Source organism: Acipenser ruthenus, chromosome 45, assembly GCF_902713425.1.
Source record: "Acipenser ruthenus chromosome 45, fAciRut3.2 maternal haplotype, whole genome shotgun sequence".
NCBI classification, from domain to species: domain Eukaryota; kingdom Metazoa; phylum Chordata; class Actinopteri; order Acipenseriformes; family Acipenseridae; genus Acipenser; species Acipenser ruthenus.
The window spans coordinates 9,671,086-9,684,000 of record NC_081233.1 but is presented as its reverse complement, the minus strand read 5'-3'; the positions used below and the strand labels follow the sequence as shown (position 1 = coordinate 9,684,000).

General features: G+C 45.6%; 1 protein-coding gene across 1 annotated transcript; it reads left to right on the top strand.

Moving 5' to 3' along the window:
* The first annotated feature begins 5,723 nt into the window (after positions 1 to 5,723).
* Positions 5,724 to 11,853, top strand: LOC117971063 (coatomer subunit zeta-1). Its single transcript, XM_059013158.1, has 9 exons — positions 5,724 to 5,830; positions 7,623 to 7,691; positions 8,800 to 8,881; positions 9,313 to 9,404; positions 9,714 to 9,769; positions 10,046 to 10,123; positions 10,411 to 10,462; positions 10,877 to 10,915; positions 11,035 to 11,853. Exons 1-9 carry the CDS (start codon positions 5,813 to 5,815, stop codon positions 11,080 to 11,082), a joined length of 534 nt encoding a protein of 177 aa, XP_058869141.1. The 5' UTR covers positions 5,724 to 5,812; the 3' UTR covers positions 11,083 to 11,853.
* Positions 11,854 to 12,915: the final 1,062 nt, after the last annotated feature.

The window sequence follows — 12,915 nt, the reverse complement described above, 5'->3', positions numbered from 1 at the left end:
ATTGTGTCACTGTGTGGCTGGGCTGGGCTTCAACCTGGCAGCCCATCCGTGCACTGAAACACAGACACTGAAACACACGCACTGAAACACACACACTGGAACACACACACTGAAACACACACACTGAAACACACACACTGGAACACAAGCCCTCACTCACTGAAACACACACACTGAAACACAAGCCCTCACTCACTGAAACACACACACTGGAACACAAGCCCTCACTCACTGAAACACACACACTGAAACACACGCACTGAAACACACGCACTGAAACACACACACACTGGAAAACACACACACAGACACGCTGAAAAACAGACACACTTAAACACAAGCCCTCACTCACTGAAACACACACACTGAAACACAAGCCCTCACTCACTGAAACACACACACTGGAACATACACACTGAAACACACACACTGGAACACACACACACAGACACGCTGAAAAACAGACACACAGACACACTGAAACAGATATAGAGACACACAGACACACAGACACAGTTACACAAACACTCACGCTGATACAAACACACTCACACACACACACACACCTGCACACCTCCAGGCTCCCAGAGCACCTGAAAAATAAACATCAGGCTGCAATTAGCTTACCGGTCCTGCCAGATTAAAAGGGGGTGGGACTTACGATAAAGAATACTGGCGACAGTGCAGTGCGACGCGCGTGTCATCGCGTGGAACTCTGTACGAGTCTGGAAAGGTATTACTCATTGGAAGAGAGAGTGGGAAGATGTGTTCTTTGAGAAGGGGGAAGGGAAGCGTGTGTGCTGAGAAGAGCTCACACGCTTCACAGTGTGAATTGCTGTGCAGTTTAAAGAGCCGCGCACAGTCATTTCACTCCCTGCCTACGAACCACTGCACAGAGATACTCCCATCACCAGCCAGCCACGCAAACAGGGCTGCAGAAGTGAAATGCAGTATTGCAATGTTAGCGATATACTGGTCGTGGTCCTAACACGTGTTTACAGTTATTATTTTGGTGTGTCAAAAATATAACAAATGTTCGCATTCGACCCATGCCAGTCTCATCCCATTGTGGCTGCCGTATACTTGTGCTAACATTGCCCCTCAAAACAGAAGCATTGAACAGCCATTTCCCTCTGTCTGTCCCTCTCTCTGTCTCCCTGTCTTTCTCTCTCCTCGTTGACCCTTTTGACCGTGTTCCTCTTTGCACCGGTAGGTTTTCACCTCCCCAGGTTGCGCAAGGATTGTGTAGAAGAGGAAATTCAAATAGAGGAACGAAATGTAGGCATTGAAATGAGTTTGAATAAATAAATGAAAAGCGTTTACCAAAATAATACGAGGAAGAAAGATTATTGGTTTGACTGTACTGGAGAGGGGAGTTTACCATGTTTATAATCACACTACAAATACCTCTCTGGAGGATCTGGGTTCGAATCCAGCACGGTGAAATCACGGAATATACAGAACCCAAATTTTACAACCCGAAATAAATAGCAGGTAAGGGTACCCCGAAAACGATGTACTCCGCCCATTGCAACAAAAATAAATTTAAAAAATAACGTGCAGCAGGCTTTCATTAAGATCAGGTTGTTCATGTTTCTGTTATAACTACTTTTTTTTTTTTTTTAAACAAGAAAAAAAAAGAAATTGAAGCCCCTTTTCCAGCCTGCGTAGGGTTGTGTGACTCGGGGTGACCCAAGTTCCTGTGAAAGAGGAGCCCTGTGGTACGACCTTTGCTGCTTGAACTGTACCCCAGAGCGGATTGAGACTGTGGCAGTCTGAACAGGACTGTGGCCAGGGCTGGTGTGACCTCATGGCAGTGATGTCACTGCGGGCTCCATCCTGCCAGTCATTGTGCTCTCCTTCCCGGCACTGTAATTACTGGCTCTGGGCTTGTTTACCCTACAAGTGCCAAATCTGTAAACGTAACCACAGCCCAGCTCCGAGTGGCACAGCAGACGGGAGACTCTCTACACTGCAGCACACCGGCACTGAGGCTGCTTGTCAAGCCTCTAACCTTGCTGTTGATCCCCTTTGAGTTCTGCCTGGTCTGCACACACATTGTGAAATGGACATTAAAACACAATGCGAGTCCCGAGAATCAAGGTATAAGCGAGGCACAGCCCAGGGGAGCAGCGTGCAGCACAGATAGCGACACTCAAAGGCTCCGGGCAGTGAAGCAGGGCTGTGGTTTTCAACCTTTTCATCTCCAGTACCAGTGTTTCCAGCAGGGGACCACCAGGTGCACCAGTAACCATGTGCAATCTGAAACAGCTGTTGTAAAACAGAGACCTACCCCGTTACAACCAGGTTTTCTCACTGAAAATGGGACGGCATCATCAAATTATTTTGACAACACAGAGTGGTTGCGTGGGTTCCCCATCAGTAACTTTGAAAGTTCAGAACAAACACCTCTCATCATAATTTCTCATTTCTCTGTTTTTCAGCGGTTCAAACAGCTTGATGCATTACGATTAGGGGAGTACTGTGCTCAAAATATCATCATAGAAAACAGCTGCCAGTGTGGACCAGTTGCAAGCCTGTCACGCACCAGTACTGGTACGCGTTGAAAACCACTGGTGTAGGAGAGGAGAGGAGAAGGGAGGGGAGGAGACAGGAGGAGGAGAAGGAGGGTATAACACAGGGCAGTGTTTACAGGAACCCTGCCTGCCTGCCTGACCGCCTGACCTCCTCACTGTGGTTCAGTCCCAGGCTGCACTGCTCACAGGGGCTTTTCTGTTTCTCTTCTGGGAAACGGAATTAACCCTTTAGGGGGTTTTCGGTGTCGCTGTTTTGTTGTTTTGAGATACTTTATAACAGGACCAGTTGAATATCACGTACAGTCATAGATACATATGTACTTATACGCAAAGGTCACTTCACCAGCTGAGATGAAGGGGAAACCAGGTGTGACAATTAAAAAAAATATATTACAGAACACACAGGGGCCAGCGATCCTCATGGCTGTTTACACAATACCATAAAAATAAAGCAATAGCAATTCTAGACTCCGACATGCCCCCTTAAATTAAATACACTTTCTTACCCACTGATGTTGCATCCTAAACTATATCGTTCCAGAACATGTGTTTTTATTGTACATGTTCTTATATATATATTTTATACCGTTCATCATTTGCAAACTCTGTAATTCTCTCCTCGTCTCAGAATAAAAAGGTACCGGATCTGGAATCCGGTGTGATCCGGCACAAACTGGACCCCGATAATAACTCAAAACACCAAGAAATAGTAAAGCAAGTGGAACAAAAAGCAGACGGCATTCGAAGCTGCTGCACTTATACTGCTACCAATCGAGAGCTGAACTGCAGCTAAAGAGAGAGAGAATTACAAGAGAGAGAATACAAGAGAGAGAATTACAAGAGAGAGAATTACAAGAGAGAATTACAAGAGAGAGAATTACAAGAGAGAGAATTACAAGAGAGAGAATTAGAAGCCTCAGTTATCATCACTCCTTTAACACTGATAGAGGTGGTCAGTGCAAACTGATAACAGAAATTGTAAGTCTTATTTTTATCAAGTTGCTCTCCCCCCCCCCCCCCCCCCCCTCCCTTTCAACACAGCAGCACTGTGGCTAACCAGAGCCTGCTGCAATGCCAGGGAGCCCTTTCACAATCCTCCATCTGCACCCATTTCGAAACGCACTTGAGGAACGCACAAACAATCTGATATGACAAGCACAAGACATTTTCTCATCAGCAGCCAAATTGTAATCAAATGATCGCCACTGTGCATGCACACATGTTTTTCCCATTGTTATGCAATATGGGAATATGCTTTACCAGACTTCTCTGTGCTTTACAATGCTTCACCAGACATCTCTGTGCTTTACAATGCTTCCCTATGCTTTACCACACCTCTCTGTGCTATGCAATGCTTCCCTATGCTTTACCAGACCTCTCTGTGCTTTACAATGCTTCCCTATGCTTTACCACACCTCTCTGTGCTATGCAATGCTTCCCTATGCTTTACCAGACCTCTCTGTGCTTTACAATGCTTCCCTATGCTTTACCAGACCTCTCTGTGCTTTACAATGCTTCCCTATGCTTCACCAGACCTCTGTGCTTTACAATGCTTCCCTATGCTTTACCACACCTCTCTGTATTTACAATGCTTCCCTATGCTTTACCAGACCTCTCTGTGCTTTACAAGGCTTCCCTATGCTTTACCATGCCTCTCTGTGCTTTGCAATGCTTCCCTATGCTTTACCACACCTCTCTGTGCTTTACAATGCTTCCCTATGCTTTACCAGACCTCTCTGTGCTTTACAATGCTTCCCTATGCTATACCATGCCTCTCTGTGCTTACAATGCTTCCCTATGCTTTACCATGGTTTCACTGTGCTTTATCACACTTTGCAGGAACCTTTTATAAGACAACATCTTAAACGCAAACTGCTCTCTGACATTCACTGCTGCTAGCTGATGGGCCAGTTTTGTGGTTTGAACACAAGTACGTAAGCCTGGAAACAAGAACACTAGACAATGGTAACAAAACACCAGCTTCCATGGTAAGACCTCCTGTATCCCAGGATCCTCTGCCCCCCCCCCTCTCTCTCTCTCTCTCTCTCTCTCTCTCTCTCTCTTGTGAAATGCTAGTTTCCGAAGCCTGTTCAGCTTCCTGTCCGATTTCACAACGCCAAACTGTCTCGTAAAAACCAGAGTAGGTCGCCTGCCTTTTCCTGAAAGAGAAACATCCCCTTTTCAGAGAAAACTAGGTGTGTGCGTGTGCGGAGGAGGAGGAGGAGGAGGGGAAGAGGGGGGCTGACAAGGGACCTATCTTCAGAGCGTTTCCTCCATTCCTTAATTCACTCCTCTTTTTAGAAAGGAGAAAAAAAATATTTACATGTTACAAAATGAAAAACAAAACCGGCATGAGAGCTCTGATGACATCACTTAGTTGTTTGGTTCTAGTTTTGTAAAAATCCACAGCCGTTTCATCTCTTTAATAAATAAAATAAACAGCAGTTAATTAAGCTTGGAGTAAACGCTTTGATCAATATAAGACCCTTTAGACCAGTTGGCTAAAACAAGGAGACACAGGACACAAAAAACAGGACCTCCGAACGGAAGAGGGGTTTAAAATCTCTTCAGAAAGATTCCTCCAATGGAAAACATTGATAACATCGCTGCTATAGCATTGACAAGCAATTCATGTCTGTGCGCCTGCGATCTGTGTACCCTGATTGATCTCGCTGTGTGCTCAATTGATGGGGCTGGCATGCTGGATTCCATATATTCCATGTTCCAGTTCCATTTCCAAAATCAATCCCCAATCTGAAGGAATTGTAATTTATATTTTAGCGACGTGATCGCTATGATCGTTCAACTGCTTTCATTTGAAACCAATTTAATTGACTGACAAACAGAGACTTCAGCTGAAGTAACTCGTTGCCACTGTCTGTTAGTATTTATAGCTATTTGAACGGAAATACCTTCCAAATATTATAATATTTTACCGTTCAGATTTCCACCGTTGAACGCACAGTATTGTTACCTGGCAACCGCATGGTGGGTGGTACGCCGTTCCACTGCACCCTACTTCAACCAATCATATAACACTTTCAGTTAACTGACAGCGATATTATCCAATAAAGGATGGGATTCGGGTTCTTGGGCGGGTGTTCCAGATTCAATCCCGAAAAGGCCGGGTCTTGTATTTTATAGGCGGGTTCGGAATAGTGACTGACTTCCACTATCAGCCAATAGCAAAGAACAAATGTGTGATTGGCAGGCCACCCTACCCAATCGGAAGCAAGTTACCTTTTGGACCAGCTACACGTCGGCATTGCTCGAAGATGGACTCGCTTATACTGGTAGGGTAACTGTGGGATCTGAAGGGGGAAAGGAAACGGGGTTTCGAGGTTATTAAAATAACCGGGACGAGGAGTCGAAGCCCCTTGGTTTGACTCCGGGTTTATGTCTCGGTTCGGTCCAAACGGCGCGCTGTTTCGATACGTGGCCTGCACGCTAAGTAAAGCCTCCGGCTAAAGTGGCGCTAGGCAAGGAGAGAAATGGGGAGGAAGTGCTCGGAAACCGATTAACAGGGTCCCGCTTTTCCTTGGGAGTCGTTTTGTTTAATTTTCGGTGTTGTAAAAAAAAAAAAAAAAATCATCTTAGACTGATGATCCGAGGGAGGAAATGTCCGACACAAGTCCGAAGTCGAGGATGATTCGATTGTATGGATTGTATGGCATGAATGGGAGTCACAAACATGCTGTGTTTGTGTATTAATGTTATTATATAAAAGCAGGAGTCCTCTGTTTCTCGATGCTTAGGATCCAGCGCTGTGACCGGGCATAGCCTGCCGCCGTCCTACGTGTTTAAAACACGTCCTGTATCAATAACAGTAATAATAATTCTTATAAACGAGGGTGCTTTTAAATTGCAGGTGACATCGTGTGGCAGGAATACCTGAACCGTGGACTTTCCCTGAACTGTGTGTACAGATCCCTGCACAGCGCATTTGCCGTGTCGAACATGATAATGACAATAATAATAATCATTATAATCATCATCATCAAAATGTATAGATTGTTTACGTCTGATCGTCTGGAGTTGCATTGTTTTGTGTGTGTGTGTGTGTGTGTGTGTGTGTATGCTACGCTAGCGGTATACTGTAACAATAATCTTTAGTACATCAACCCTATCGTTAGTGTGTCAGCATTACACACCCAACAGCAAGTCCTAAATCTCAACCCACCGATCAGTGGCTGGCTCCCATATATTTATTTTCTCATATATATATATATATTTACTCCCCCTCCCCTCTCAAAAGTAAGCAGTTCCCAACACCTCGGCATAGCTCTCGTGTTACTATCTGAGCTGACAGCGCCTCCCTGCCTCTGGAGCTGAAGATAAGGCCGGGGCGTCTCAATACTCTTTCATTGTTTTCATATCATCGTGCTGTGTCGTGCAGTTCAAAAAAACAGAAAAGAACTGCCGGCGCGACATCACAAAATACTACTGTTGTGCGTAGGGTTAAAAACAAGATCAAAATAAAGTCAAGGAAACCCCCGCAAGGCGCGTATATTAAATAAATAATAAGAAGAAGCGTGTCGTGTGTGGTCTTGGTCTTGCCCTCCCTCCTCCTCGTAGCGGAGCGGGCGTTTGAGGTGGAGTTCTGTTATACACTCGGACTGTGACTCTGGGGAAGTCAGTGCATCACAGAACTTTGTCTCGGGAGCTCAGGTGCTGCAGCTGCATGGGACTCGAGCGAGGGGACCGATCTGACCAGCACAGGAGAGCGAGGAGAGGCAGGGGCTGCAGCAGCTCCGTTTACTACAGTCAGTCAGGAAAAGCTGACAGGTGTACTGCATGTTAGCATTTGCATGTTTTAATTAGGCTGTGTACTCTGTGTGTGTGTGTGTATATATATAAAATATACATGATAGATGCCAGTGACAGCGTCCCCTTTTAGAGAAAGGGGCTCGATACCAGGAGGTTCTGGGTTCAGATGAGAAGTAAAACAAACTTGGTCCTATTGGAAGTGACTCTGCAGCAGCAGCAGTAGTTGTTGATAATGCATAGCTCTCCCCAAGTCTCTGTGAGTCGCTTTGGATAAAAGCGTCTGCTAATTAATAATAATGTGTCCCCTTTTATCAACAGGAACCCTCTCTGTACACAGTGAAGGCTGTTCTGATCCTTGACAATGATGGCGAGAGGCTTTATGCAAAGGTACAGAGTCCAGGGCTTGTGTGTCAGAGTGCCCGGGTGCACAGTTTATCACTCTGGGGTGGGGGGCTGTAGTGACTGTGGACCAGCATGCAGGAGAGAGGGCTGCTCTTCAGTGTTGAGCGGTCAGTGATACCTTCGTTTAAAACATAACCCTCTCCATTTTAACAGCACGTTGTGCTCAGTGGCTTGTTTAATGTTATTACACAGGCTGAGCCCAAACTTTCCAATGTAAATATATATATATATATATATATATATATATATATATATATATATATATATATATATATATATATATATATATATATATTAGAAATTAAGAGTCATTTCACAATTAGGTAGCAGAATACAATGAGTTATGGAGAATTTTGCAGGTGCCACAATTGATTTAGAAATGTCAGTTCCTGCACCTTTTTGAAACTGCAGTACTATGATGACACTTACCCCCTGCCCTACCCTCTCTCTCACCCCCTCGCTGTGCTCTGTGTCTGCAGTACTATGATGACACTTACCCCCTGCCCTGCCCTCTCTCTCACCCCCCCTCGCTGTGCTCTGTGTCTGCAGTACTATGATGACACTTACCCCCTGCCCTGCCCTCTCTCACCCCCCCTCGCTGTGCTCTGTGTCTGCAGTACTATGATGACACTTACCCCCTGCCCTGCCCTCTCTCACCCCCCCTCGCTGTGCTCTGTGTCTGCAGTACTATGATGACACTTACCCCCTGCCCTGCCCTCTCTCACCCCCCCTCGCTGTGCTCTGTGTCTGCAGTACTATGATGACACTTACCCCCTGCCCTGCCCTCTCTCACCCCCCCTCGCTGTGCTCTGTGTCTGCAGTACTATGATGACACTTACCCCCTGCCCTGCCCTCTCTCACCCCCCCTCGCTGTGCTCTGTGTCTGCAGTACTATGATGACACTTACCCCCTGCCCTGCCCTCTCTCACCCCCCCTCGCTGTGCTCTGTGTCTGCAGTACTATGATGACACTTACCCCCTGCCCTGCCCTCTCTCACCCCCCCTCGCTGTGCTCTGTGTCTGCAGTACTATGATGACACTTACCCCCTGCCCTGCCCTCTCTCACCCCCCCTCGCTGTGCTCTGTGTCTGCAGTACTATGATGACACTTACCCCACGGTGAAGGAGCAGAAAGCCTTCGAGAAGAACATCTTCAACAAGACGCACCGCACAGACAGTAAGGGAGCGAGCGAGCGAGCGAGCAGGCAGGGTCGTCTCAATTCCTGCTTTTTCAATTCCAATTCCTTTTGAAAAGGATTGCCATTCCCATTCCGTATGAATCTGTTACAACACCGCACTGATCAGAATTGCACTTTGGCGGTATTCTGTTTAAATGAGCTTCTCGCAGACAACCAAATGACTTCAGCCGAAGTCGCTGTTTTCTCAGTCAGTTAAACGGGCTTCAGATGAAAGCAGTTGAATAATAATCACCACGATCTTATCAAAGGAATTGGAATTGAAAAACAAGGATTGATCCCGACCCTGCAAGCAAGCCTGCCCTCCTGCAGGGAGACAAAGCAAATGCATCAAAACACTATAGAATACAAACATCAGCCCCGCGGTCTTTATTAAACAGAACTGTGTGTCCGTCCTCCCTCTCTCTCTCAGGTGAGATAGCTCTCCTGGAGGGGCTGACTGTCATCTATAAGAGCAGCATCGATCTGTACTTCTATGTGATTGGCAGCTCATACGAGAACGAGGTAAAGCAAGACCATCAGAGAGGAATCAAACAGGGAACACAATGTGTTTAAAAAATACAAATCTCAATGAAGGAGTGTTAGTTTGACAGGCAGTCTTGTTTGGTAATTGTGTAGATTTACCAGTTCACAGTATTGCAGCTTTTTTTTTTTTTTCACAGATATGCTGCTGAATTGTCTTGTAGTTTCACTAAGTTAACCCAGGAGTCACCAGGGGGTGCTTTGCATGGTGTTCACTCCTCGTGTGATGCACTGTGCGGGGCTGGTTTTATTTGTGTGCTCTAACCCTCCCCATTCCTCCTCCCCTCTCAGCTGATGCTGATGTCGGTGCTGAACTGCCTGTTTGACTCGCTCAGTCAGATGTTAAGGTAAGAGACTCGGATGTTTTGTAATAATGGCTGTTACAGGGAATGCGTTTGTTTATTTAAGAGAATAAACTTCTATTGAAAACAGTTTCCATGATCACAAGGATGAAAGTAAGACTCCCGCTGCAGAGCGGTGTGATCCATTCCTGGCTTCACTGAGAGTTTAACAAGACACACCCCTGAGCTTGTTAGCGATACGCGCTGTGGCTAATTGAGCTGGTAGTAAAACCTGGACTGGGTGACACTGTCTCATTCCCAGCCCTGTCTTGTGTCCCGCAGGAAGAACGTTGAGAAGAGGGCTCTGCTGGAGAACATGGAGGGGCTGTTTCTCGCTGTGGACGAGATCGTGGATGGAGGGTGAGTCACCGGGGAGGGAATTCTTTCTCATGGGCCAGAGGAGCTGTGAATGTGTGGCTGCTTAGTGACCATCCAATGTGTATCCAGGGATGGAAATAAGACACCCCCCGTTGCATAGCAGTGTGAGCCATTCCTGCTTTTAATAAGACACACGCCTGAGCTTGTTACCATCACACTGGGGCTAATCAGGCTTGTAGTAAAACCTGGACTGGGTGAAACTGCTATCAAACAGGAGTCTTTATTCCAACACTGTGATTGAATCTCTCTCCTCTCTCTGTCTCTCGCAGGGTGATTCTGGAGAGTGATCCTCAGCAGGTGGTGCATCGCGTGGCACTGAGGGTAAGAGAGGAAGCAATGACTGCCTGCAACAGAGATACACACTCACACACACACACTGCTACACACACACACACTGACTGCAACACACACACACACACACACACACTGCCTGCAACACAGACACACACTCACACACTGCTACACACACACACACACTGCCTGTAACACAGAGACACACACACACACACTGCTACACACACACACACTGCCTGCAACACAGAGACACACACACACACAGGCACTGACACACAATTGAAAATTGAATATTTTACAGACGTAATAGTTGTTGTGATGGTTCAGCTGCTTTCATTGACTAACAAACAGTGACTTCAATCAGCTTCACATTACAGTCACACAGACGGTCGTATTGACTCGTCCTTCCTGCTCGTTTCTCACTCTCCCGTTTTCTTCCAGGGAGACGATGTTCCTCTGACAGAGCAGACTGTCACTCAGGTATGTAGGTATTTAAGCAAAGAGGAACCAATTCAGATTGTTGCTATTGCCAGTAATGTCTGGTTTATATATGTATATATTCTATTAACCCCACTGGGCCTCTCCCCCTCTCTCTTCAGGTTCTTCAGTCTGCGAAAGAGCAGATCAAGTGGTCTCTGCTACGATAGATTTGAAAACGAGAGCTTTCCTTCCAGGGGGAACTACAGCCTCCCTCCCCATCTCTCTCTCCACCAATCAGAAAGACACAGGGACCTCATCAATGTTGTTGTTTCTTTGTAATTATATATATGTATTTTTTTGTAATCTTTCATTCCAAGTTTGTGTTGAACAGTGGCGAGACTGTTCAGAATTTCCGGTTGATTTGATGACATGAGCCTGGTTTTATAAAGTGTGGTGCATTGCTGTCACGGCCTCTGGACCCGCCCACTCTCATGAATATTAACGCCTTGCTGATGAATATTCACGAGCGCAGCTCCCTTTAGCATTCTGTGTAGTGGGTGAGGGACCTCTTTTTAAAAGCGGGTGCAGTCCCGATTAGAGCAGTTTGCTGGTTAAATATTTGTGAAGAAACGGAGAACAACCGTTCAGTCCCTTCTTAATACAAAAATTGCTGCATTTTAACGGCTGTTCTGATCAAAGGCATTGTGGTTTTTTGGTCCTATGAACACTGTAAACCATTTCTGTCCGTCGCCTATAAGAAAGCGATCTACTTTTTTTTTTTTTTTTTTCCCCCCCATGTGCAAGTGCGTAGGATTTCTCCGGGGCGATTATTGGAAATGTTGGGTAAATCAATGAGTATTTTTAGGTGCTCGCTCACAAGGGCATGCGGCTCCCCTCCCCTTGATTAGGGGGCAGGTGGATCACGTGACAGCAGCGACGCTCCAGCATGTACTGTGTAATTCACAATGGATTTCAATAAAAGATGTCTTCAAACTCTCCGAAGGCGTACGGGTGCTTCTTCCTTTGAGTGCTCATCTTCTGTAGACGGCTGCTGTGCTTTTCCCTGCGTCGGCGACGGCCTCACAGAGCCCGAGGGGCACCGATCTCGGACGACCCTCGCGTTCTGGAACATAGAGCTAGTTCATCTGTAACTTCAAAAAGGCGTACTGGAGACAGTGTAAGATAGTGCAAGACCGCTGCAGGCTAGCGAGAATGATCACTTTTTTTTTTTTTTTTTTGTCGTTGATTTTGTCTTGTCGTTTCTCGCTTACCTTCTCTTGCCGGGCCCCTTGATAACGAGATGTCTGTCTCCGGGTGTCTATGCTGGTTCAGTACAATGCATACAAGCTTAATGCCTGGGCTGGTGCTTTTGTCATTACGCTTGCTAGCAGCTCATTGATCCTGGCACTCTTGAAGGGTTGCATTGATTGAGGAACAGCAAGCTGGCTTTGCATGCACTCTGTATAAAAACAACAAAGAGAAGTTTCTTCAGCTCAGTGTATTTATGCCACGCTGCATTTTTTTTTTCTTTGTAAAAGGTTATGGTTAAAAAAAACTCGAGAACTGGAGAAAAGAATACAAGAGACTGAGAAAAATAAACATGTCCCTAAAAAAATATAACTCATTCACGTTTCTAATGGTCATGGCAATAGAGCTAAAACATATTAAAACAGAACACCTGTATTAAATAGTTTGTCTTGCCTTTCCAGAGGCGGTATTTGTTCCAACCATTTTCTGAAAGATTTACCAACACCTGGAACCAAAAACACAAAATTATACATATAGATTTTTATTTTATTTTCTGACAAACGTGTGTTACATGCTTTGGGTTTAATTGAATTAGCTTTAACATTGGATTTATGTATTTTTGTATTTTTTTTCTGAAGCGAAAACTGTCTGTACTGTACACACATCTTAATACCCGTGTGGTGAATCTACAGCGTCCCGCTGTACCAGTGATTTTATATCGTAGGTTCGGCTGCCATCTAGCGACACGTAACTGAAATTACATGCACAACAACATTCTGTTTATTTCTGCTGGGATCGAAAATAAAACAGCA

What these genes read in the sequence shown, in the direction of transcription:
- LOC117971063 (XM_059013158.1), top strand. An exon ending in CAAGACGCACCGCACAGACA is followed by an intron (nt 8,882 to 9,312) that starts GTAAGGGAGCGA and finishes TCTCTCTCTCAG; the next exon opens with GTGAGATAGCTCTCCTGGAG. An exon ending in TCGCTCAGTCAGATGTTAAG is followed by an intron (nt 9,770 to 10,045) that starts GTAAGAGACTCG and finishes TGTGTCCCGCAG; the next exon opens with GAAGAACGTTGAGAAGAGGG.